Raw genomic sequence first — 25007 nt, 5'->3', positions numbered from 1 at the left:
TTCTTTGTATAAATGCCCCTGCTCAGCTGCAAGCACAAGTATTTGAGAAGCGACATGAAGTACATGTTCTTCCTTGTTTGCTAACTGCTGCTCTACCCCCATTACTGCTGTTACTGCCATTGCTACAGAGGGTTTCAGTGAGGGTATGTTCACCGCATGGTGACCGGGATCAAAGCCATCCTCAGCTGCCGAGGTAGGCGATGCTCTGAATCAGGGTCTGTAAGGCATTATACAACCATATAGGAACCAGGGTCTGCTATGAAGAGCTCCCAGGTGAGACCTTTACTGCTTATACAGGTTCCAGCATCTAACCGGGGAAGAGATTTGATATCATATGGTGGGAAAAATATTCCACAAGGGAGGAAGAGCATTTACAAGCAATCACATACAAAGATTAAAATCAAACTGATGAGTCATAATCAAGAAAAAAACCCCTAAAAATCAGCAATTAATGTAAGCAGTTCTAGGGTTAAAGTAGAATATTGTACACTGCTCGCTTCAAGAGTCTTGGGGGAGATGGGATGAATGGTATATTGAGGGAGAAGGCTGGTGGATGTGAGGACACTCAAAAGGTCATTGGAGAGTTTCCAAAGGGATACAAATGTTTTTCACTTGTGGACTAAAGGTTCACACAGGTACTGAAATATGGAGGATGCTCACTAGTTTTTATCCCAGTTTCTGGTGGCAAACTTCAGCTGCAAAAAAGCCCAAAATATTTGTCCTCCTTCTTTCACATAGCCTCTGCAAAGAGACCAAGTTTAGATGTGGAGGCTGGACAGATTTTTTCCTATTTTTATTCTCTGCCATCTCTCCTATTAACTGCACGTGTCTGTCCAGGTTGGGGCCAAGCTGCATTTCTTAAGAAGCACATCTCACTCGCTGTTGGGTGCGAGACAGACATTTCCATCCTTGTGTTCTGTGCTGCCAGAGCACTAGTACTTTCTTCTAGGAGTGCTAAATTCTTTCCCAAACTATTTAAAATGAACAACCAAACAATTTCTTTTTCCTAAGCACCTGCTGTATTACATAGACCCAGCAGCAACTTTTTAATGACAAATTTTTCCTAAGGACTCTGTTCACGCTTGGACACAGTGATTGCATGCGGAAGCTACATTATGCATACATTGGACCAAGCATAACAGCACCTGCTGCTGCTCCTGCTGCTACTAAAGAGAGAGCAGCTAATCTCTTTAATTATTGGAGAAGAATTAAGGCTTTGATTCGTCTTATTGCAGAAACATAGGTAATTCCCTCCCGCAGGTTGGGGAAGAGATGCTCTTTGCCTTCCTGTTCTGCTGCAAGAGTGACTTAAACCATCAGTGGGTGGCCCCTGCCAACAGCACCCAAAAGAAGGACAAGGTTGTACAGACACCCACCCCTGCATCATCTATACAGGAGTCGGCGTGTATTGGTTTTATCCTACACTGGCAGTGTTACATGCAAGGCATGGTTTGCTGCCATGGAGTGCGGGTGCAAGCGATTCCCTCCCGGCCTATGGGCAGCAGCGCTGGGCGTGCTGAAGGCAGGGGTTAGGCTCTGCCAGGGAGCAGGGCAAAGGCAAACGGCAGTGGGGTTGTCTGGGTGCTGCTGGGACCCGCTTGCGTGCAGACGTACAGCACCTTCCCGGCACGCTGGGGGAAAACAGTGGGACAGGCAGCACATCAGCTGTCTCTGGTGAAAAGAAGGGCTTTTAATCAAGCAAGCACATCTGCTTCTTTAGCCCAGGAGGAAGAGGCTGTGAGTCGTGAGTGGAAAATAGTAATGGGGAGATCATCTTGATGAGGATTGTGTAGCAAATTATTAGGAGGACGTTGCCAGCTGCACGCTCCAAAGTCACCCTCTAAGGGGCAAAGGGAGTCAGAGGATCTCCTGCATGGGCAACGGAGAGGTTGCTGCCAGCTTCCCCCAGTTAAAGCTGGACCAGGTTATGCCGCAGCGGTCTTCTCCCAAACCCCACCAACATTTGGTGAGCCTACACCCCCTCCCAGCCCCTTTTTCTTCCCTCCCAGGTTCTTGCCTCCTAGTCAATGTTAAAGCAAGAGGAGTGCAGTCATGGAAAAGGGGAAAGAAAGCTCCTTTCCATCCCTTCAGCTCCCTGCTGCCCTCACCTCCCTCCCTGCCTTCCCACAAAGACGCCGTAAGTATTCCTCTGCACCATGAAAAGGACGCGCCCGAGGCTCTAGGATGGAAAGGGTTAAACTCAAATGAGCACTAGCTCCAACGCAGTTAATCCATATAAAGCTCATGGATTTCTCTGCAGTGATCTTTGTGGTTGTCATTTGCATTTTTTTCCTTTTGTGAAATCTTTTCTTCTTTCCTTTTACACTCATATGCATGCAGAAATTAGCATATTGTACCGAGAGTGGGAGATGTAAGAAGCCGACCCCCTGCTGTTCAGCGGATTGTGCAATCTGCAGGCGGCATCAATTTTTCAGCAGTTTTCTCATTTCTCATTACAGTCAGGGCACCACGCAGCTCCCGATTCAACACAGTCCCTAGTGGTCCTACAGACAAGCATATGGGCTGTTGAATATCTGTACTGATACTTTCATAGCATTAATATCCTTGTTTATGCTTCCACCATAATTAATCCAGATATTAATATAGTTTGGGCTTAGCTTTACTAATTATGTATGGGATAGCAGGATAATTATGTCAGCACACTCTGATGCTGATACTTGACAGCAGTTTACTAACCTTAGGAGAGGCATGTTAACACTTTGGCTGATCCTGCCTTGGAAACAAGAAAGGCGAGGAGATGAGGAGGAGGGTGGATATGGTGAATCAATGTCCAATAACTATAAATAGTATTTTTAAAATAAGGAAATTTCACAAGCACAATAAAGTTGTCCTCAGGTATCAAACTCTGCTGTTGTCATAGTGATGTGTGCATTATTAAGAGGGTGTTGTTCACTCTGGCATCTACTCTTTTAATGAGGACGGCTCATTATGGGCCCAGCGAGAGTCCGTTTCCCCCCCCCGACCACCGCCCCAGCTTCTCTGGTGCTTGGGGCTGAGGACGACTTTTCCTTGCTCCTTTCCTGTCCTCCATCTCACCCACCTCGAATCAACTCAGCAAGCTCTCTGTGCAGTACACCCCTTTGCAGGGCTAATGAATGGCCAGGGTTTAGGAAGTCCTTTTTTGATTTTCCCTGTTTTTGTGCTTGCCTGTGACTTTAATGGATATGAAAAATTATGCTCTGGCCACTTTAGTCTTTTTGGCTCTCCCTGGCCCTTGTGTTCATTAACATTGCAGATTAGGGAGTTTAAAATGAGCCATTGGTTTGCTTTTATTTCTGCACCTGTTTCTGCTGCCTGACCATTCCCAGCAAATATCCTTCACAGGGTCAATGATACCCTTTTGCATCAGGCACATGACTTAATGGAACTTCCTTTTCTTATCATTAGCCACTTTGTATTTTTATAGAAAACTATTAACTGGGATCCAGACTTGCTTTTAATTCTCCTCCGAGATTTGTACACACTGGTTGTTTCCCTCCCCCAGCTCCCCAAACAATCCAATTATCACAATTTGTCACGCGGGCACTGGTGACCCCCACACCACCTGCTCCACTCACGGGCCACATCCTTCACGACGGGAGTGAGACACAAGAGTCAGAGTTTCGTGAGGCAGGGCTTGTCTTCGCAGGACCCTTTAAAAGGCTTTTAAAATTATACACTTTTTTTTTCTTCTGGCAAAAACAAAACCAGAACCTGAAATCAGCTGTGAAATTGCATTGTTTGAAGGTCTGGGATTTGAAAATGGCTTGAAAGATTTTCATTCTTCCCTCTCCTGTTCTTTTTTTTTTTTTTTTTTTAGAAATAGATTTATGTCTAGACAGGCAACCTGTGTATTGTTCCAACCAAGTTATGATTAAAATGACCCTGACAATATAAGGATGTGATCAACTGGAAACTGGGAAAAGTGGAATGTAAAGGGACAACTGTTGTTAGCCTCCTATATAGATATGCACGTAAGCATAAGAGCAAAATCAAGGACATAATTAAATGTCATCATCTTCAAATGGATTTACTGCTGCTCATGCATTTTCCTGAACTGGGTCCCAAATCTTGTCCAAAAACATCAGTAGAAGTACTCCCCATGTCTTCAGTTAATTTTGGAGCAGCCCCTTTGAGCTGTGCCGTGAAACCCCCAGATCAGAACTGCCTCAGCTCAGCACTCACTGTGCAATTTCTGTCTTTTCCCCTGCAGCTCCCCACAAAATCCCAAACCCATCCTGTATCCAGATCTTTGGATCCAGATTTTCTGAGAGTTGTGTGGTGTTTAAATGCAGGACATTCCCCTCTGTTTTGTATCTTTTGAAGGCTGAGAGAGTCAGTAGCAAGGAGCAAAATGAGAGAAATATTTTAAATATATGTGACTAGTAAATGGATTGACATTTTGTCTTGTATTTCAAAAAGCTTCTTCTACTGGGAAATTAGTCTCTACTCATACCGTGGTGATAATCCGCTTATAGTCCAGTTCATCAATATCTTAAGTATCCACATGCTTTTCCCTTACAACAAAGTAACTTTGTCATTTACGTGCTCGTTGTCAACATCTCAAGTAAATTGCCTAGCAGAATATGGGTGAGTTTGAGCTAGCTTTAATAACATGGACGAAGTAGTACTATCAGTAATTATATTTTCCAGTTACCAGGAGCTTGTTAGACACCTCAGAGTATAACTGCATTGCTCTCAAGACCTCGCAGATTGACATCGCATGCAGTATGGAAAGGGAGCCGCATGGAGGAACATGGGTATTAGCATGGGAATGTGGTTGCTCAGAAAAGGTTCATTGGCAGAATGAAGAGGTAACAAATCGGCAGGATAAATAACAAGCATCTTCTGCTTGGCTCATTCTTAATAAGCCACATCAGTCAGTAAACTTGATCCTCTTGGATTCCCTGGAATAGCTGAACAGGTCCTCAGCTATGCATGTTGATAACTCACTAAGCACAGAAACCACTCATGGAGCTCACACACACAAGCTGCAGAAGCAGCCTTAAGTGCAGATGGATTTAGTAAACATTTAGATAGAAATGGGGAGGATGGATCCACTGCTAACCAAAATAGACAACCTGAGAACCAGAAAGTGTTTCAACTGCTGATCACCAGAAGCTAAGAGGGTATATCAGGGCAAGATCTCTCTATACACTCCCTATTTCTGTTTTTCCTTCTAAGCATTTGCTCCTGGACACTGTCAGAGAAAAGATATGGGGCTAGATGTGTCTTTGGTTTAATGCAATATGGCCTTTCTTAGGCCATTTTTTGCTGTACTATTGCATGTCTGCTGGTGCTCCTGGCTTTGCCGATAGCACATGTGCTGCCTCACATGTTCCCCAGGCTGCAGGTAGCATTGCAAACTCCTGGGCAAAGACCAAGGCCTTTGCTCTCGATCTCTGTGAGTCATGATGAAGAAAATTCATTTCAGCCCCCATAGGGGCAGAACTGCTAATGCAGAATGCCAGTAAGAGCTTGCTCTGTTACTCTGGGGTCTTGAAAAGGGAATCCTAGCAAACCGATGTGGGTATAAGTTTGTTTTCCATCACTGCCCTGGGTTATTACAAAGGAGACACAGGGGAAAAGAAACATAAATGGAGCATGGGATTTTTTTAGTGCATGAGAATTGAAACTATTACGCTTGCAGTATAGTTTGATTCAATGCAGTTTTAGATGCTACACATATATTAACCATATGTGAACATCTGACAGCAGTTACGTTTAATGGTATGGTTGGATATCAGTCATATCTCCTCCCTCAGTTTATAAAAGGACCTTTTCAATTTTAAGCCCCCAAATTAACAAAACAATTATTCATATGTGTATTTTTAAGCATGTGCTTTAATCCAGGCCCAGTCCTTCTAAGCACATGCTCAAGCTAGGCAAGTAGGGGACCGTTTTGCTCAACTGGGCCTGAGTGAATTTTCTGAGCACTGTTAGAAATTAAACAGCTGATGTTATTTTAATATTTCCAAGACTGTAACTTCTTTGTAAGGAATCCAGATGCTGATAAAATGCTTGGTTAATGAAGTCAGTTGGAGGAGGATAATTCCAAGTTTGTGGCAGTTTCTGAGCTTTGCCATTTGTTTTCATTCTTCATGTCCAACATTTTGAGGACAGTGGGAGGGGACATGCCTAGCCAGGGCTCAGAGCAATAGCTGGGTTACTGGCTCCTGGCCAGAGCTGGGGACAACCATGGGTTTTCCTTCCCAGTGGTGTAGCTGAAGGTAAGTGGAGCTGCTCTGCACCTAATTTAGGCAATACAGGGTTTGCCCTCTTCTTATGTACACTGAACAGGTGAGCTCACCCACTTCTTTACTTACCAGTACACAACAATTTTTGTCATACACCAGCAGTTAATCTTGTCTGTGACAGCACCCAGTATTTTCTCTCTCGCAAAACTTTTCTAGTGGAAGGTAATTTGCCTCAAAGTCTTTTGGCTTCAGCAAAGTAGACTAAGTCACCAGAAATGCCCCTTCAGCTGTTTCTGCTCGTAGTATCTGCCCCCTTTCCCGCGGATGCCAGTAAGGTTAGCTGGTGCTCAGCACCAGTTAGGCCTGGCATCTGTGTGACATGGAAAGTTTTCCTTGACAAGGTCCTTTTTCTGCACAGCCCCAAGTGTGCCAGGGATGAGCTGAGTGATCAGGTATTTCACTGCAAATAAAGGCAGTCAGGAGAGAAGGAGCAGGTCTCAGATGAATTGTGTGTAAAAGGAGATCCACATTCTGCTAGTTGTGTGATTATATGCTGGGACATGTTTTTTTAATGGAGACTGAAAACAGACATTTTGACAGGACCGAATTTTGCTCAGGGCTATCTGTGTGCTGCTCCCACTGAAGCTTCTTGGCCAAATTCAGCTCTTGTTTGAGAAGACACAACTCTACTGAGGCATGATGGAGTTGAGTTTGATACTGCGGTACAGCTGAAGAAAAAATATTCCACACTGTCTCCTGTCAGGGCGGTTTGAAAAGCCCTGTGAAAACTTAGTTATGAAATGGTATTGCTGCCCTGTGCTTGTTTTCCTGGCAAGCATGCAAATATAAAGAGCAATTTTTTTAAATTCTCCAATTGATCTCTAATTCCAGATCTCTTCTTTAAACTTGTCTTGTCAAACACACACCTTGAGAATATCCTTTATTGGCACTTTACCTGTTCTGAGCATCAAAAATCTCAAAGGCTGTCAAACTTTCATGTACATAAAATTTTCTTGAAACAAAAATAAATAAACAAATAAACAGAGACAGAAAGGAAAAAATACTGAAAGGAATAATCTGTAATAGCATTTCATCCCCTGCGATACAAGAAGGAAAAAACTTTACATAAACCTTGCCAGGAGTGATCATGTCAGTGCAAGCTTACGTCTTCTTCCCTTTGGTGATGGCACTAGTGGGGCTTTGGAAAGCACCAGTGCTCCAAGTACTGCAGCATTATCGTGCTCTCATACACATACACGTACACTTGCTTTTCTTTATACTTATAGGTGGACTTTCTTTACCCTTTTTCAAAGGTATTTTCTTTTGAAATGCCTACACTGGTGCTGAATCTTCTGTCTCTGGAAGACTTCAGATCAAGATGAAGACTGTTTTGAAAGGTACACTTCAGCCAGATGCAGGTGAGCTCAGCTGAACTACAAGAAGGTAAATATCTTGCACAGATTAGTCCTTGGCCCATATTAAATGGAAGGTCAGATCAGGTGATTTCATTAGCTATCTACAAAAACAACCAGTGCTGTATTACTAGGAGCTAACAGGCTTGTAAGTTAATATCAAAATGTGAACAATGAATGGCATCTAGCTCAGAAGGCCTCAAGAAATGTTGGAAAGAGGTTTTGGTTTGGCAAGCTGTTTTTTTCAGATACTTTACCCACATGAGGCAATCCCACTGAAGTCTTTGGATCTATTCTTCTCTTTTGGCCCAGATGTGGCTAGCTATCTTGGGCTCTAAGCTTAACACTATAACGAAGTGGGGTTTTCAGTCTGTTTCAAGAAAGAAAAAATGGCCGAGTCCCTCGTTACCTGGGAGAAGGGAAAGGGAATGATTTGGGAATGCGATTGGGCCCCTTCTCCATGCAAGTGGTACTGTATGGTGATTCCTGTGATGGCTCTCGCCAGTTCCTTGCAGCACTCCATCAGCAGTCCTACCTAACGGTTTCATTTAACTGGCTTGAGGTAAAGGAGCCTACAATAATAGCATTGGAGAATAAAACCCTTCATTTATCCATTAAATTTACTGAATGTTGCCAGCTTCACCTCGCCCATCATTTCTTGACCTAGCTTTGGAGCTGTGCTCTGTAGAGCCATATGGGAAGCTCATTTCTCAAGGTCATTTAAGCCGTTCCACCAAGAGGTTCAAAAGGCCACCAGGTGGTAGCTAGTGGTTAGCTGTCAGCTGGGATAGCTAAGGCTAACTGAAGTCACTCTGCCTTTAGCAACTCAACTGACTCTGTTGCCTCCTTCCACCACGCCCATGTCGCTAAGCAGCCAACCACTGGAAATGACTTTAAGTGCTGTCTGGCTCTGCAGGGCTCCAAGTGAAGCTGTAGAAGAGAAAGCTCTCCTCTATCATTACTCTTAGCAGCCTGTTTCCTGCTTGATTGTGAAAAAGTGCTTTTTTTCTTTTTTTGGGGGGAAAAAGTCAAATATGATAACAACATGTGGAAGAAACCAAAATCAAGCTACCTGCAATGAAAAGGGACATAATTCCCAGAAACACAGCAATTTAGATATTAAAATCTATTTTCTCCATGGGAGAAAAACCCCTCAGTTAAAACAGTCATAAAGCCCTTTAAATCAGGCTAAGGTACCTTTTTGGAAACTGATTGCCAGTTTAGGATCTGTTCAATGTGGAGAAGTACAAATGTGGTATTTTTAATCATGATAAATAACTTCTCTTTTATCAAATCATCTCTGTTGGAAATAGTTTCACTCCATGCAGTAATGATAATTTGTGCACTTATCATTTAGTACTTTCCCAAGACAAGCAGTCAGCCATGGGATATAATTTAACAACTTATCAACCACAGGTTCATCCAGCACTTTCCAGCCAAAAGGGCATTTCACATTATTTAAGAGACTTTGCCATACATTGCCATCAATTTAAAATTTTACCAGCCCCTAGTCATTAAATTGTTCCATTCAGCACTTCATTTTATAACCTGGGTCATTAATGCTGAAGTGCATTAGCAGGCCCATGGAATCATCTATCTCATGCAGGTGATGGAATAATTACCAAAAGGATTCAAATCACTAACTGACTATCAAAGGAGGCAATCATGATTAACTTAGTGTCACATACAGAAGGTGGAAAAGCCATGGTGGAAAATAATGCACGTCTGTGGCATGCTGATCTCTCTCCTCGTGTCTTTTTAACTGGAGACCTCTTTGGGATTGTGTCCATTCAGTGCTCAGAGCAATGGGGTCTTGGCTCTGCCTCAGTGCTTTGAACACTGTTGCCTTTGAATCAATAACAGAGAGATAGGGAAGGCCTGTAAGGTCCCAGAATTCACTCCCCTGCAAATCTGCATATCAAGTCCAGGTCTAGAAAAATCCTGGAATCGAGGTCAGAGTGCTTCTCCCTGACTGTTGCAAAGGTGTGTGTTACATTATCAAAAATGGGTACATAGGAATTGCGTTCAGAAGGAGTAGATGGCCATTTTGGTCCTAGTGAATGAGACCATTAATGCACAGGCTTTCCCTTGTCCTGTGCATCTCGCCAACTCTATCTAAGGATAAGACACTGAACCCAAATCTTCTTTGATCCCTGTTAGCCTCAAGCAGGCTTAGAGGGCTGTGTATGATGGAAAATGGCTCACCAGCCTACAGAAACTCTCGCTGCCATATGAGAGCAGCCTCATCACAGATGACGGGCAGCTGCCTTCTCTGGATTCAGCCAAAACCCTCCCTGACTGGGATGAAAGCACCTAATCAGTTAGAAAAAACTCAGGTAGAAAGTCTGAGCTTTCTTCCTTTGCCCTTTATTTTACTTTTCCCCAGCAACATCTGCTATGGTTACATGAAGTAAGACAAGAGCCTTCTCTTAGGGCCTCACAAAATGGCTAAGCTAAGGCACATGGGAAACTGCAGGTGTTTCCTGAATAGTTGTGGTGATCCATGCTCAGATGATTTAAGAGGTCCTCAGGTAGCAGGGTGCCAGGATAGGTGATGTGTCTCTGCCATGGCATCCATTGGGCCAACATGAAGCCAAGCTATTTCTTGAACATCTGCTGTATGGGGGCCAACCTCTGGCAGAGGCATGATGGACAGCTGGGGACAGTGGCATCTTCAAGCATCCCAGCATCCCAGCATGAGTCACCTGGCTCATCAGACCTGCTTGCTGGTCTGCCAGATACCAATCCTCCCAGTCCCTGAGGCTGAGACCATGCTGAAACCCCGCTTTTCCAACCAAAGTGGGGGAAATCTCCTCTTTTATTTATCTGTATGCTTCACAAAATAGTCCCCAGCCATGGTACCTGGGTGGCAGACCTCTCTAACCACTTACAGTTGTGCCCACACCCAGTTCCAGGTGCAACTTGTTACTGGGAGGGCAACATCAAAGTCAAATGCATAGAAACAGAAGCTGAGAAGTCAGAGAAAGAGGTGGGGGTCTAGAAGAGGAGATGTTTTGTGGTGAGAGCTATAGGCCTGCAGTAGTCTGAGGAACTGGCTAAGTGGCTTGCTTGCAGCTTTCTCTGCTTGTCTACTGTCAGAGGCAACTGGAGAACTCATCTGCTATTTGGCAAGGCGAGGAGAAAAGGCAGCACAGGAGGAAATGGTAGGCTCCCCCTGCCTAAAGCAAGCCTTGCTGGTGAGCAGCACCGGGATGGTACCTGGGGGCAAAGGCAGGGGTGGCTGTTTGTAAGGAGAAGGGCAGATATAACCTCTTGGGAATGATAGAAGAAGTGAGATCTGGTGGATCTGCTGTTGTGGATGTAGCACATCAGGATTTTAAGAGCTGCTTGTGCTCTGTGAGAGCCACAGATAGAGGCAGTTCTAAGCCTGGAAGGGCCTGCAGGGGATTTACTGACACAGGGGAGAAATGGGGAAAGAGAGGTGGCAGCTCTGCGATATTGCAGCCGTTGCAAGGACATGTCTGGGCACTGAAACTGGCTCTTACCTTTACCCCTTGGTTGAAGACGTGAAATGGGATGACTGCAGGAGACACAGTGGAATCCTTTTAAAAAGAGAAGTTTTTAATAGGAGTTTTTTTCTTTGAGGTATTCTTCATTATTTGCAGCCTCTGCAAATTAGGTCTCTGGGGGTGCGGTGCTACTGGCTAGATATGCTGCTCCACTGCTTGGAACAACTGGCAGGTGGCTAATGTGTGCACAGCAGTTATTTGTAGCTGAGAACTTCCTTTGTAGAAAGTGATGTTTGGTCCCTCCCTTGCGCTTATGATAGCAGCCGGGTTGTGTTCTCACTCTCCTCCCTGGCTGGAGGATTTTGAATTAACTGGCGCTGCAGAGAGAGAATTTGCAAAAGGAGTGCTGGGCGCAGGAGAGTGCTTCTGTGCATTTAGGACAAAATGCTTTGAGCCTCTTTCCTGTGCTAGCTGACCTGTGGTTTGAGATCCCCTCTCTGCTGAAAATACCTGCTTGTGATAGTATAATTTCTTTTTGGAAGACAGGCTAAACCAAAAAGAGGTTAGGGTGACTACTGGATAGGACTCATCCACCCGAACAAAGATTTCCCCATCCTAGATACTGACCCTAGGCTTCCATCATAATAAGCATATGCCAAATTAGGTCTTGGCTGTGCCCTTCTTGTCCTAAGCCAGGTCTTGGCACCCTAAAACTATGTTGCTCTTCTCCTTTTCCTATGAAGAGAGACAGGAGTGACCAGCTTAATGGCAGACTTCTGTGTTGTAATGTGAGTAGTGAGATGAGTCCCTCTTGCTCCTATTTGGATAAATTTTTATGGTGAGTGAATGAGACTGGGGACCTCCTTTGGCCTTTGTAGGAGCTTTCTCCTGACAGCTCTACCAGTTCTTTCTGGCCCTGTTGTTGTTATATTAAAAACATGCACCATCACAATGCTTGCTGACCCTCTGATAGACATAACTGGGCCCAATGCTCTCTAGCTGGCTATTTGAGCTGTGTGATTTCAAAAAAAGCCAGTTAAAGCCTCATTGCAGCATGCTCAGAATCCTACACTGTGCCTCCTACCTTCGTCTAGCAGCAAGGCTGCTTGTGGTTGCATCTTTCCTCTTCCTCCCTGCCCTGATCCCTGCTTGGGCCTGGAGGCTTGGAAAGTGGTGATGGCACTCATAGATATCAACATGGTAAACGGCTGACCTGCTGACTTCCTCTCATCTTCCCCTGCCGTGGAAGTAGATAGTCCATACAGCATTGTGTGCAGACTTTGGTGTATAGCAGTGTTTTTTTGTTTTTTTTGTTTTTTTTTCTCCCCCCCTCTCTTTCCCCCCTGCCCCCAACTTATTGCTCAGCAACTGCAGGGAATGCTCAAAACTAGCATTTTTTTACCATAGTTTTTTACCTTTGACATTTTTATTTCACTTGGGAAACAGAAAAAGCATTAAAGAGCTCACATTTTTATGCCATCTTTTAAAGGGTTCTTTGCTTGGCAAACTGTCTTCCATGATCTGTCCTACGAAGCCACATGCTCTGTCCCTCCCTGACCCCTTTCCCTACTGCTCTCCCACATTCCCAGGCTGTTTGCTGGGGCAAGTGGCAGTCTGTGCTGGGCCTGGGTCAGAGATGTGCTCTGGATCCTGCCCTCTGCAATGGATAAGGATCTGTGCAATCACAGCCTTTCTATCAAAGCTAACTTGAGACTTTTCTATTGACTGTCTCGAAGCTCATAGGAGTCTGAGGTGTCTACCCGTCTGTCAAACCTGCTCAGTCTGACCAGCCAGCCCAAAAGCTACTTGGGGAATAGATCTGTAAATCTCATTTACTTGGGAAACCATACTTAGCATTGATATAATTTATTTAAAGCTTCGCTTCATTTAAATAAAAAATGTCTTTCCCTCTCCTTCAGCTACCTCTTGCTTTTAAAAGGCCCTTTGGACTGGAAAAAACAGCATATAATCCCTTCCAAAAATGATGCATCATCCATTTTAAAACCCTAAAAAAATCTGAACAGGTCACCTGTCTCAGTTCCATCTGCTGCTACCACACAGGGATTTGAACATACAGCACAGGAACCAGAAGTTGAGGACATGAACCAGCCTATTACAGGCTGCCCAGGAATAAAAGGAGAGAGGAAAAGGTGGGGGAGGTAGAATAGGATGGAGAGAAAAATATGCCCGTTAAAATGAATTCTAGATGTATTTTCTAATAATTTTTAATGTGAAGAGGCAGGTCGTCGTTAAAGCAGATGCATGGTATTTCAACCAGACCTATTACAGTAAAAGTTCACAGCGTAGCACAATTTAATTAAAAAAAAAGTTGCAGAATTCACAAGTGCTCATTAAACCTCCCACCGTTTCTGTGTCGCAGGAAGGAGCACAGAACTGGGGGCTGAGCTGCCTGGTGTCACGCAGAACCGCATCCCTGGAGTCCCCGTTGTGTGTCTTAGTCATCAGATCATTTTTCCTCTGTGCACCTAACCTCTCTTAAGATTTTGCTGCCTCAGATGTAGGCAATGCGTGGTGTTTTTATCATTTGGTACAAGCTATAGTAGTCAAGCGGGGTATGAGTAAAAGAGCTGGCCATAGTCCACCAGTTTGTGTCTGCCAGCCCTGTGCTGAAAATGAGCGCAGTGTTTCCCTGCTACGCTCTCTGCACTGGAACTGCACCAACCTACTAATTTGGGGACTGTCTGAGCATTCCCTATAGTTTCCCTGTGTGGTGACGTTTAGTACTGCATGGCGGGAGAAGTGTAGGCCAAAGAATGGTCTCAGAGTTTAACGTGTACTTGCACTTTTTTTTTTTTCTAGATTACAAAGCGACTTTGACATAAACTTGGTAAAATGCCACTCTACTGTTTGAGAGAGGACGAAGATCTCCACTACATTTGTCCTAACTGTAATGAATATATGGCTGGATTTACACCTGTGTAGATGTGAGGAGAATGAGACCAGATGTGGCATTATGGGAACATTCAGGGCCAGAAGACAAGTTAGGGCCTAGAGGAGTTTAAAAGGTTGTTGTTGAGAACAGTGCTTTGCCGTTGTGGTAGGTTAATTATCTCTCATTGTCATAACTTTGGGGTAGGCTGTTTGTGTCTGCGTAGCTGCTCATCTTCCAGATGGTTTTCAGGTGCTATACTGAATCTGCATTAAACTCTACTTGCATAAGATATTAAGGAGGGAACATTTACTTGGAAAAAAAATCTTCTCAAAAGGCAGGAAGAATCCTCTATGCTGCGCTGTTAAAATGCAGTGACAGGTCAGCAGATTTCTCAGAGGAGAATTCAGATTTTCAAATACCCTTTGGCTGAGAAAGGGGCCAGGTCACTTCTCACCTGGGTACATAACCACAGGGCAGAGTTGGCACAAATGCCGGGCACTTTGCATCATACTCAGAGCAGCTGGCAAGATTTTTTGTTTTAAAGAAGCTGGTGAGTATTTTTGAAATATGGTCTCAATTGTATCTCTTCTGAAAGCACAGCCTGGCTGTTCTGCAGCTGAGTATGGAGGCCTCGGCAAAAGTGACCAAGTCGCAAATGGTGGCGCTGGGAGATGGCAGGAAGAGCCAGATAAAAGTTTCTTTTGGGGCATCTCTGAGGAGTGCCCATAGCCCAAGCGTTTTGGGCTTAGGGGATGCTAATGAAACCTGAGTTTTGTGGGCTCTGACAGCACTGGAGAGCCTCGTACGCGGGATGTCCTCTGAGCACTGCTTTCGCTCTCAGGGCTGCAACCCTGGAAACCCCGTGCTGCTCTCCCACAGCTGAAGTGGGCAGCAGCCCTGCTCAGTGCTCTGCACCTGCTGCCGCCGGCAGGCCTCCCGCTTGCGTTTCGGGTTGCAGCCCGCCGTGCGGCTGCTGTGGCCATAAGCTCTGTCTGCAGCGTGGGCTGCAGGCCACTGAAAGGGAATTTGCCACAGTGACCTATGGGCACAAGTCAGGCTCTGGTTATCTCTGCCTTCCTAGTGCTTGGGCTAATCCAAGTCAGCCTGAGATTTTATTGCAGAGGCTCTCAGTCGTGAACTGGATTAAGGATTTGTGGAGGGGATTCCCGCTGACTACCCTACAATGTTTATGTGCAGTGTTAAAGACTTTACCAGGGGGCAGGTATTTTTTTCCAAGTGTCCTGCAGGAAACAATGAGTGAATTTTCTTGTAGCTGTCAGCCTCCTGGGAGCTGCGTTAGGATGCACATAACCGCTCTGCTCCTGAGCTGAGGGGGCATAAGGTACAAAATGGTCCTCGCTCGGGTGATTTTCTATGGGGGGGGAGGATGTGCCAGGCACGTTGTGTGGCTGCCTGCTGCGGAGCAGTACAACACACTGGTGAGAAGCAGGCTCTGGACACTGCATCCCTGCAAATGCAGCCCAAATAACCCTCGCTGGACTTGGCTGAGCCTTTGGCAGTGCTGGGGAGCCTCGTGACGGAGTCAGCTTGCAAGCACAGGAGAAAGCCGTCAGGCCCACTTCTGCAATTATGGCAAATGTCAGGTCTGAACAAAGAGCAGTGAGTTTCCAAGGGCTTGGATGGAAGATAAACTGGAAGCGTATTTGAAGGTGAAACCACATGAAGCAACACTGAATAGTGTGTGAACAGTCTGACTGGAGATTGGCTTGTGTTTTCTGTACTGGTGGTGCTGGGGTGGTGGCAATTGGTGCAGGCCTGAGCACATCTGCAAGTGACTTAAAGGCAAAGCCCTTTGATTTTCTCCTCATCTTGCTTCCCTCATTCTGCTACAGAAAAATGTTCGAAGCTGCAAAATAGTAAGAGTCCATCCTGAGAGTGGGGGCCGGAGGTACGAAGCTGAGAGGGCTGGTTAACAACTTTCAGTGTGACACAGATGAGGAGCAAGGCTGGCTTGTCCCACACGATTCAGCCCAGCCCTGGCTGTGAATCCTGCTGCAAGCACATCTCTCCTGTTTCCTTCTTGTCTCCCTCCCACCTGCACATTTGGTGTGCATTAAACACCTTTGTAAACTCGGTTGATGAGATAACCCTGGTGCAGCTGGCAGCACTAACACACATATTCTGGAATAATTCAGCAGAGCAAAATCAGTGCTTATTTCCTGTCTTTCTGCATTAGAGCCCCAGCTGTACCAGTCCACAATCTTTTGTTGGTAGCAGCTGCAAAAGGAAAGAGTGTAACAACAGGACATGTAGAGAGATCCTTTTTCAATAAAACCTAGCAGTTTCTGGCAATCGGTGAATTAGGGAACTTCACAAGCCAGAGGCTGCATCCAGACCTGTGTGTTTAATAGCTACCAATAGGGTCATTCTCAACAAATTTGTTTAATCCTTTTTTAACCCATTTGTAATTCTGGTCTTCATAACATCCTGTGGTGATAGTTGTGTCTCTATTTGTTTTAAACCTAATGCCTGGAGATCTCATTGGATGGCCCTTTCCTTCAGGCCAGAGCCATTTGGCTTTGCTTCATTTCTTAAAAGAGGCTTCCGATGCAGCACCATAAGCCCTTATGACCAGAAAACATCCTTTGAATCCCACGGTATCATTTCAAAGTTCTGGACTGTGTGTGTGGTCTCCTAAATACATGTATGCCTAAAAATATAAGAGTATTTTTTTTTTCCACCAAGCGGTCTGGAGTGGAGCAGATTGAACTTGGACTGTTTGCAGAATCCATAGTTCAGCAGCTATCATTCATCTGGCTTTTCCCCACCTCCAGGACTGATGATATTCTGGAAGGCAAAAGGCAGATGGAGTTGGGAAGGGCTGAGGGAAGTGAAGGAAGGTTTTAAAATTGCTAGCAGCTAGGCTTTCACATCCAGAAGCTCTCTCTTCTCCCATCTCTTAAATCTATTGTGCTTATATGTTATTTCCTTTGACCAGAGGCCAACAAACAGCAAACAGTGTGTATATATTTTGCAGAAGCAAACTAAAGAGTAGCTTCTGGTACATGGCAGCAGCAAAGTCTTAGAGCATTACTAAAGTATTTATATTCATCCTGCATTGTAGAGGGGAGGAATCAATGCTGTAACTAGCTATTCAGAAACAATGATGTGTCTTGTGAATGTTTCACCTGTGGACAGAGATGGGGGTCCTAATCCTAATGCTGCCTGGAAAATACGTTTAGGATTATGGTTAGGGTTGTGAGAAAGAGCAAGCTTAGAGATGCCATTGGAGTGGGTCTGAAAAGGGGGTGTCCACGGAAGCTGTGCGCTGCTGAAAGATTTGTCCTGTAAGGTTTTCACTCGTGGGCTGGAGATGGGGGTCCTACTGTTGGCTGGAAAATACATTTAGGGTTAGGGCGATGGCTGGGAGAAAGAGCAAGCCTAGAGGTGTCGTTGGAGTGGGTCTGGAGAGCAGGTGCTTTGCTGAAAGATCTGTCTTGTGAGGGGTTTCTCATGTGGGCCAGAGATGGGGGTCCTAGTATCAGCCTGAAAATATGTGCGGGGACTAGGATTGTGAGACAGAGAAAGCCTAAAGTTGCCCTTTGAGTGGAAAGGGGTTTCCAAAGGGAGGTTTGCACTGCCAAGAGACCTGTACTGTTAGGAATTTTTTATCTGGGCTGGAGATGGGGGTCCTGTTCCCCACAGGGGCCTGAAGTAAGGCTTAGGGTTAGGCTTGGAAGAAAGGGGTAGCTCTGGAGTGGGTCTTTAAAGGGGCAGTGAAAGGAAGTTTTGGGTTGGAAATGGATATGTCCTTCATGGGATTTTTCATTGGGGCTGTATGTGGGGTTCTTGGTCAAATCCTTAGCCAAAAAATTCTTTTTTGAGTAGGGTTAGGGTTGAGAGAAAGAGAAAGCCTTGTGCTGCCATCGGTGTGGGCCTGGAAAGGGGCTACCGAAAGACATGCCTTGCTGAAATGTCTGTCCTATGAGGAGTTTTTCATGTGGAATTCATATGTTAGCGCTCAACAGAGCAGAGTGTGCTGCCCTTTAAGCATGGGCAGAACACCTCTTAATCCCCAGCATGTGGCATTTAAGCATTAGCAGCGTAGTGAATGATATTCGACAAATTAATAAAGCAGAAATGGCAACATATGGAAGAAGAGTTATGAGAAACATTTCCAGATTGCCACTGAATGGAGCTATCAACACAGGCTCTCCGTGGCTGTCTTGGTACACCAGGGTTCCCTGGCAGCGCTTCATGTTCTTTGCAAAGAAACTTGAGTCACGGGAGCCAAATGAATTGGTGGTGTAACACAACTGGAAAGGTGGTCCAGTCCCAGATTTTCTACAGGCATATTTTTTTCACAGACATGTATTGAGCCCACATTTGAAAATTTGCTTTTTTTTTAATCTCCAGTTTAGTATTCAGTCTGATTTGCGAGATCCCTTCTTGCTGTGACCCAGGGAAGCATCCATGCTCTGAATTCAGGCTTCTGCCCCCATCCCCTCTTTGGAGTGTATTGAGCCAAATCTGTTGTTATCTGTTAAGTGAGTGTTTAGAGCGAAGCCGCCACAGACCAATCCCAGGTGTTCGCCTTGGCTACTAGCTTTAGTAGCCAAGTCCAGCTCACTTCAGGAAGAAAAATACGTCTGATACTTTCACAGTTGCTAAAGCAGATGTGATTTTCTTAGGATATTACAGAATAAAGGAAGGAGAGAGCAGTGTTCTCAACATATCCGTTTCATGCTCCACTGGAAATATCCATGGCTTGGAATTGCCTGCGGTAGGTGAAACAACTCAAGAGCCAACCCTAAGCAAATCTGGAACCAGCTTCAAGCAGCTTTCTCTTGGTGTCACTGAAGAGATTGCTGTGCTAAGCTGTCCAGACCAGAAGACAGAGCTCACTTCTGTGAGGAATATCTCTTTCCTTGCATCAGGAGAGCAGTTTCCCAGACATGATGGCTGCCCAGGAACAGCTCTGCAGCCATGCTGAATATTCATTTGTGGTAGATGTAAAAGTATTATGCTCTTGCAGTATCACAGAGGAGCTCTGTATCTCCTACAAGTGTCCTAGTATAGAGAATCAGCATTTTATTTCTACCTAACTTGCCTGTTGCACAGCATTTTAACCCAATGAACAAGGACACAGAATTTGCCCTTGTGTAAGTAGAGTACAACACAGCAAACAGCTCAGAGAAGCCAGGCAGGAGAAGACTATCTTTTCCAAAAAGGAGCAAATTCTTTTGCTTTAATATGTCACGCTGAATCTTGACAGTAGCAGGCTATTAATAGTAGCAGGTTACTCTAAGAGAAGGCAAGTGAAAGGTGAAGCATATAGCAAACGCTCTTGTACATTGAGGGACACAACAGTTAGCCAGAGGCTGGCTTCATCTGGACCTCTCTTTTTGAACTCACAAGCTTTGACCTCATAAATATGTGTGCTTGGAACTGTTTGTACCAGCAGTTGAAGTCACTTAGGAACTTAAACCTCGAATTGTGCAAAATTGCAGACATGGATCGTGCAAAATTGCTTCCAGTGATTTGTTTAAAAAAAGAAACAAAAAAGGAATGTCACCATGCAAACATCAAGCCTGGTGCCTGAGTTTGTCCTGAAAACAGCCATATGCACACTCCCCTCTAAATCAAAGAATCTAAGCTGATTTAGCTGTTGAGCTATTTTTTGCCAAAGCAAGAAATAGATAACAAACTAAAGTGTTTCCCTCCCAGCACCAATTTTGCAGAGTGGTGTCATAAAGGTGGACCGCGTTTACAGAATTAGACATTTATTGTGCTTGCCCCTTTTCTAGTAATATCTAGATTAACTTTTGAAGTGACAAAGAGGCCATATAATCCATAAAAGGCAAATTATACAGCATTGTAGTCTCAAAATGAACTCCCCTCTATGATGGTGGGGTGTCATATGAGGGCATTAAAAGTAAATGTGGCTCTCTGACAGTTAGAAAATGACAACCCTCATTTTTTTAATAGCAATGACTCTGAAAATGAAGTTAGTTTTACTGTTGTCCTTAAGGCTAAAGGGAGAGGCACATGTGACTCTTTGGTATTTCAATTAAAATGAATTTTATTGCAAAATGGTTGTTCTTTTGTTGTCTTGCCAGCTGGGTGGCTTTAGGAGCTTGAATAATACATGTGAAGCATTGTACAGTAATTGTTCCCTGTCCTCAAAAATTCACAGATTATGAATTTGTAGATTGTTTGTGCAGCTGACAGTGGCTTGTTTGTCTATAGTTAGAGGAGTGAACTCAGTGCAGAGTGCATGCACACAGCTTCAGTGAATCCAGATTAAAAAAAAAAAAAAGAATGTTTCCTGCACTGGGGAAGGAATATTGTTTTCTAAAAAATTTGTTTTTTCTTTCATGGGCTTTTGTTTATCTTTAACCTGAGTTGGCAAAAAAATTCATCAGCCCCAAGCCTACTGCAAACAGTATATCAGGCTGGCAGGATATGAAGCCCAGATTCGTCCTGCCTATGCTTAAATGAAGGGAAATCTAATTGAGGCGTCTGATTCAGGTGCATGATCTGAGCTATAATATCCACAGCCAGTAAGCATGAGACCACTCCAGAAGGCAATGATGGGATTAATCACCCTGCAGGATCTGCTTATTTGTCTTAGAAGAAAATTAGAGCTTTTAGGGTGACTAGGTCAATAATGCAAAGCATGGGTAACGCAAAAAAAAAGTCAGGTGAGATGCACCCAAGTCTGTGTGTCTGAAAGTGTTTAGGTTGTGCCAGAGAGGGCTATAGAGGTTGTGATGTGCTGCTGCTGTATTGGCAGGACTGGTCAGATCTAGGGAGGAAGAGTGGCCTCCAGCTGTAGGTAGGAAGGGAAGAGAGAAAACTGTGAGGTGAAGGCAGACAAGCAATAGGGAATAATGAAGGTGAGAAAAGGAAGAAGACACAAGAAAAGCCAGAACGGAAAAATGGCAAAGGAGATGACACCGTGATAAGAGCACCTTATAATGTTGTATATACCTGCAGATCTCCTTTGAGCAATATGTTTGTTCCTCTCTCAGGCAGGACGCATTGGTGCTCCAATTCCTCATCGCTGAGTGAGTCTAATGAACTTGCTTGTGTGCATCTTCTAAACACCTCCTATGGCTTATGCAGAGTAAGTTAACATATTGTAAAGGATTGCTTAGCAATGAATAGATCTGCCTTAACTTCAAAATATATCATTGGCATGTAGCCTCAGGACCACCTGTGTCTTAAGTGAATTCCTGGTGGCAACCCGGATTTAAGTGTACACAAAAGTAATGCCGTTTTCTTTTTTAGCACACATCCTTTACATTTAGCTACAGGAGCTGCACCATCTAGAGTACATTGCCCTGATGTGAGCTGGGAAGCCATGAAGAAATTCTCTCAACAGATGCATTCAGCCCTGTGTATCATTGTTGCATACATGTTTCAGAAATGAAAAACCTTTATGTTTGATTACTCTTCCTTTAAAAGAATGTCACTCTCAGAGAGAATTTCAGTGCCTCAGGGCACAAGAGAAGGATTGTTTTGGTTGTTTTGAACTGAGCATCTTCTCTGTGTTTCAAGGTACTCTGATTCAACTTCCCAATTGTGGGCTTTTTGCCCTTGTGCAAGTCAAATCCCTCCTGCATCCAAACGCTGGTGATGACCAAGGTGCGAGAGGGGATGGTGCGGAAGAACCAGAAGTCCATCTATTCCTGGCTGGCTGACCACCCGTAAGGGGCTCTGCATCTGGAGTGTGATTTGGGGCCACCCCGGGGTCACATCTCAAGCAACTGACTATAGGAATCTCCTCTGCAGTTCCCTCACTTCTTTGGTGCCAGATCTGAATCTCACGTATTTGAGGCTTTGAAGAATCCATTGCCCATGCCCGACCACATAAAGCCCCAGTGTTACTGAAATTACAAAAGCTGCTAATGAGTACCTGCAATGGGAGGCAGTTGCTTCAGACTAAGGATTTGCTTGTGCAAACTCAGCGAAGAACACTTAATCTGAATTAACTAAAAGTGTGAATTGAAATTGGATTATAGTAGTGCCACATAAATGGATGGAGTCCACTCTTCAGAGTTAAAATGGCCCTAATTTGTTTCAGCATAATTATGAAAGAGAATGTTATACAGAGCTTTAATGAGATATACCTTACTCCTTGTAAAAGTTAGTCTGGTTTAATTTATATGTGTGTCCCAGTAGGGGTGGGATTGGAATATAGTCCTAAAAATTTTTAGTAGGAAATTTTTATTGACTTACTGTGGATTTTAATAACTGATACTGATAATGTAGTAATCTGTTTTTATTATGATTATACTATTTTTAATCTTAGGATATAAAAGCTCTGAATAAGCAGTTAATTAATCCTCACCATGTCCCTGCAACATTGGTAAAGGCTTTGTAACAATCAGTTCATTTGTTACTGAACTATATCTGCCTTTAGTGTGGAATATAGCAAGGCAGAGCAGCGTTACAAGAAATGGGAGGGAAGATGAATATCAAATCTCATTGAATGTATAGGAGGAATTAAGTAAGAAAAAAATGTTATTACCCAGTTTAGAATTTGGTCAAGCCACCATGGTGGACTCGCAAGAAAATGCCAGGGGAGCTTTAGTGATCAAGACATCTGTTTTATGTCTAACCAAAACCACAGCACATACAATGGTACCACACACAGTGCACAATGGTGGGGAACCAGCTTAAGAGCAGTGTGTAAATATCAAGGATTAAAAATACTTTATCTGATTGCCTTTTATTTGGAAATAGGATTTATCTACTTAAATCACATTTCTTGGAAAAAAAAGAAAGAAAGAGAAAACCTTGGAGATCACGACTGCTCTTTAAAGGCTGACTCTCCATTTTCATATCCTGCTCCACTGGTATTCCAGTGCAACGTGGTACCCCTCACAGTCCCTTCTCTGTAAGGGCAGCTTGTTTCATTTCCTCAGCAGACAGTTTATTTTTTATTCAATGCTAAGCGCCATGTTTGTCTTACTACTTTAAATGAGAGCAAGCACTGTGCTTTTGTTCTTTTCATTTTCCAGGGCCTCTCTGCTGATCTTCTCTGCATGTACCTAAAAGGTCAGGAAAACAAATCAATAAGGAAAAGGACCTCCTGCTCCTTTTAACCTAACCTGTAGGAAGGAGGGAAGGGAAATAGCCAATTACATGAAAGGGAATTTTAAATCTACTTGAAAAAAGCACAGTGGGAGTGGGGGTTTGGAAGGACAGGTGTCGACAAGCCCAGTCTCTGCAGTTCACAGGGTCCCTTTATGAACTTAATCTTCTCCACAACAGAATATACGGGCAGATCCACATAGCTGAAAGGCATGCCGTAAAAGAGGCACTATGTCAGGTCTGTAAAGTAGGAGGGAAGGGCCCTCTCATTTCAGCATCGCTGACTGTGAAGGTCTCTGCAAGGGAGACCTTGGTTCACTGGGAGCTAGACTGAGACTCACCACATGATTTGAGGGCTAGTATATACTGACCGCTGTCTTGTACTGGCTGGGTTTGCCTCAATGCTTTCCATTTACCACTATCCCATTACCACTCCTCCAGGTGACCCGCTTCTATCTTCTGTGCATAACTGCAGCCCACGTTGCAGAGTATGAGGAAGCTGGAGAGACGCTCCACATTTGCAGGGCCCTGGACTCCTGCCCAAACATCACTGGGACAGCAAGGCTGCTAAATAAAGTTTTTGTCTCAACTCAAGCTTGAAGACTACACCCAAGTTTACTAATTATGGGCTCCGTTCCTAACATCTAGCCTCAAGCATTCAGCTGAGGGTCCTACATTAAGGGAGCACTCCTGGAGACTTCCTCTGTAGTCGATGGGGAGGGAATAGCTCTCCCAGGGGATGGTTCTAGCAGTGCCTGCTACTTTCCAATGATGAAGACCGCTAGACAGCTCCTATAGGTATTTCGTGCACATGTCTTAAGTTGGAGACTATAAATTCAGGCCTTTAATCTCTTAAATTGTTTTAGCCTTTAAACATCTGCCTTTGAATTTAGCCTCAATTGATCTATCATGAGCAAGACTCTTGAACATCCCAGTAATGCACCTTTCTTCCCTCCCCCCCACCCTGGCTGCTTTCTAAGAACCGCTTTCACTTATTACTTGTTTGACAAAAACCACAGTGCGGAAAAGTGGTTAATTGCTTGACCCTCCCTCCAGCACCAAGATTAGCAAACAGAGAAATGCAGAAAGCAACATGAGTCACTACTTTAAAAACCAGGAGTTTTAAACAGTGGCCATCCATCCTAGGTAAATAGCAACACTTTGCACAGATATCAGCAGACAGCGTACACACTCCCAGCTAGCTGTGTGCTGAATTTCCGGTCCTTTCTGCATTACATTTTTTCCTACTGAATCAGCAGTAGAGATCAAACCCTCTTTTCTTAAAATCTACACATACAGCCCTCTCACAGGGGAAAATAACAGCGACTATTTCTCAGAAAGCTCAGCATTAGTCCTGCTGAGCATAAGATGCTAGCGCTCCTCCTATGTGCTGGTAGAGAATGTCAGCCACCAGAGCAAAGGGGGAGAAGCAGGGGACAGAAACAATAAAGTAAATGTTTTCCCTCCCTGAGGTGGTCTATTGTGCTACTGAAACTGGTTTATTAAAAGCCTTTTAGGAATAAAGTTCTCATGTTATTTGCGTAAGAGCCTTTTGCAAAAAGCAGCTGTTAGAAAAACAACATTCTTTGGCAGATGTTAAACACAGAAGTCCACATTATGGATGGTTTTTAGCCTTTACTTGTCATTCTCCTTTGTGCCCTACCCCAAGCCATCACACCTGCGTGCCTGTTATTGCTCATCAGCAGCCTGATGTGGCAGTGCCTGACTAAGCAATGCCAATGGCAGAGCCAGGCTGAAGACGGACGATGCTGGTGTGCTGCTTTCTCCATTTTGAAATGCCTGCTTGAAAGATCCGTTTGGATAAGGTGCTGACATTTGCATTAATGTCTATGTGCCTTTTGGTGCATTGTTTTCATACAAAGAATCAACTGTAGAACTCTGAAAGAAAAAGCCTCAAAGCGAGGAAACCATTCGGGGTTTTGAAGTTGCTGGGTGAGAATTCTTATATTGA

At 44.2% G+C, this 25007-nt stretch overlaps 1 protein-coding gene across 3 annotated transcripts in view; it reads left to right on the top strand.

Annotated features, from left to right (window-relative positions):
- KIAA1143 (KIAA1143 ortholog) overlaps positions 1-23631 on the top strand; it is a 67513-nt gene extending 43882 nt beyond the window's left edge. The window contains exons 4-5 of one of the 3 annotated variants that reach the window (XM_067291354.1): positions 22963-22999; positions 23477-23631. In XM_067291354.1, the coding sequence (XP_067147455.1) occupies positions 22963-22999; positions 23477-23529 (90 nt within the window). In that variant the 3' untranslated portion in view covers positions 23530-23631. Of the gene's footprint in view, positions 1-13899; positions 13938-21496; positions 22476-22962; positions 23000-23476 lie in introns of those variants that run through there. The other 2 variants (XM_067291358.1, XM_067291351.1) reach the window with 2 other exon arrangements.
- The last annotated feature ends 1376 nt before the right edge of the window (positions 23632-25007 follow it).

Source organism: Apteryx mantelli, chromosome 2 (assembly GCF_036417845.1).
Source record: "Apteryx mantelli isolate bAptMan1 chromosome 2, bAptMan1.hap1, whole genome shotgun sequence".
Lineage (NCBI taxonomy): Eukaryota > Metazoa > Chordata > Aves > Apterygiformes > Apterygidae > Apteryx > Apteryx mantelli.
This window is presented reverse-complemented; position numbering and strand designations above follow the sequence as displayed.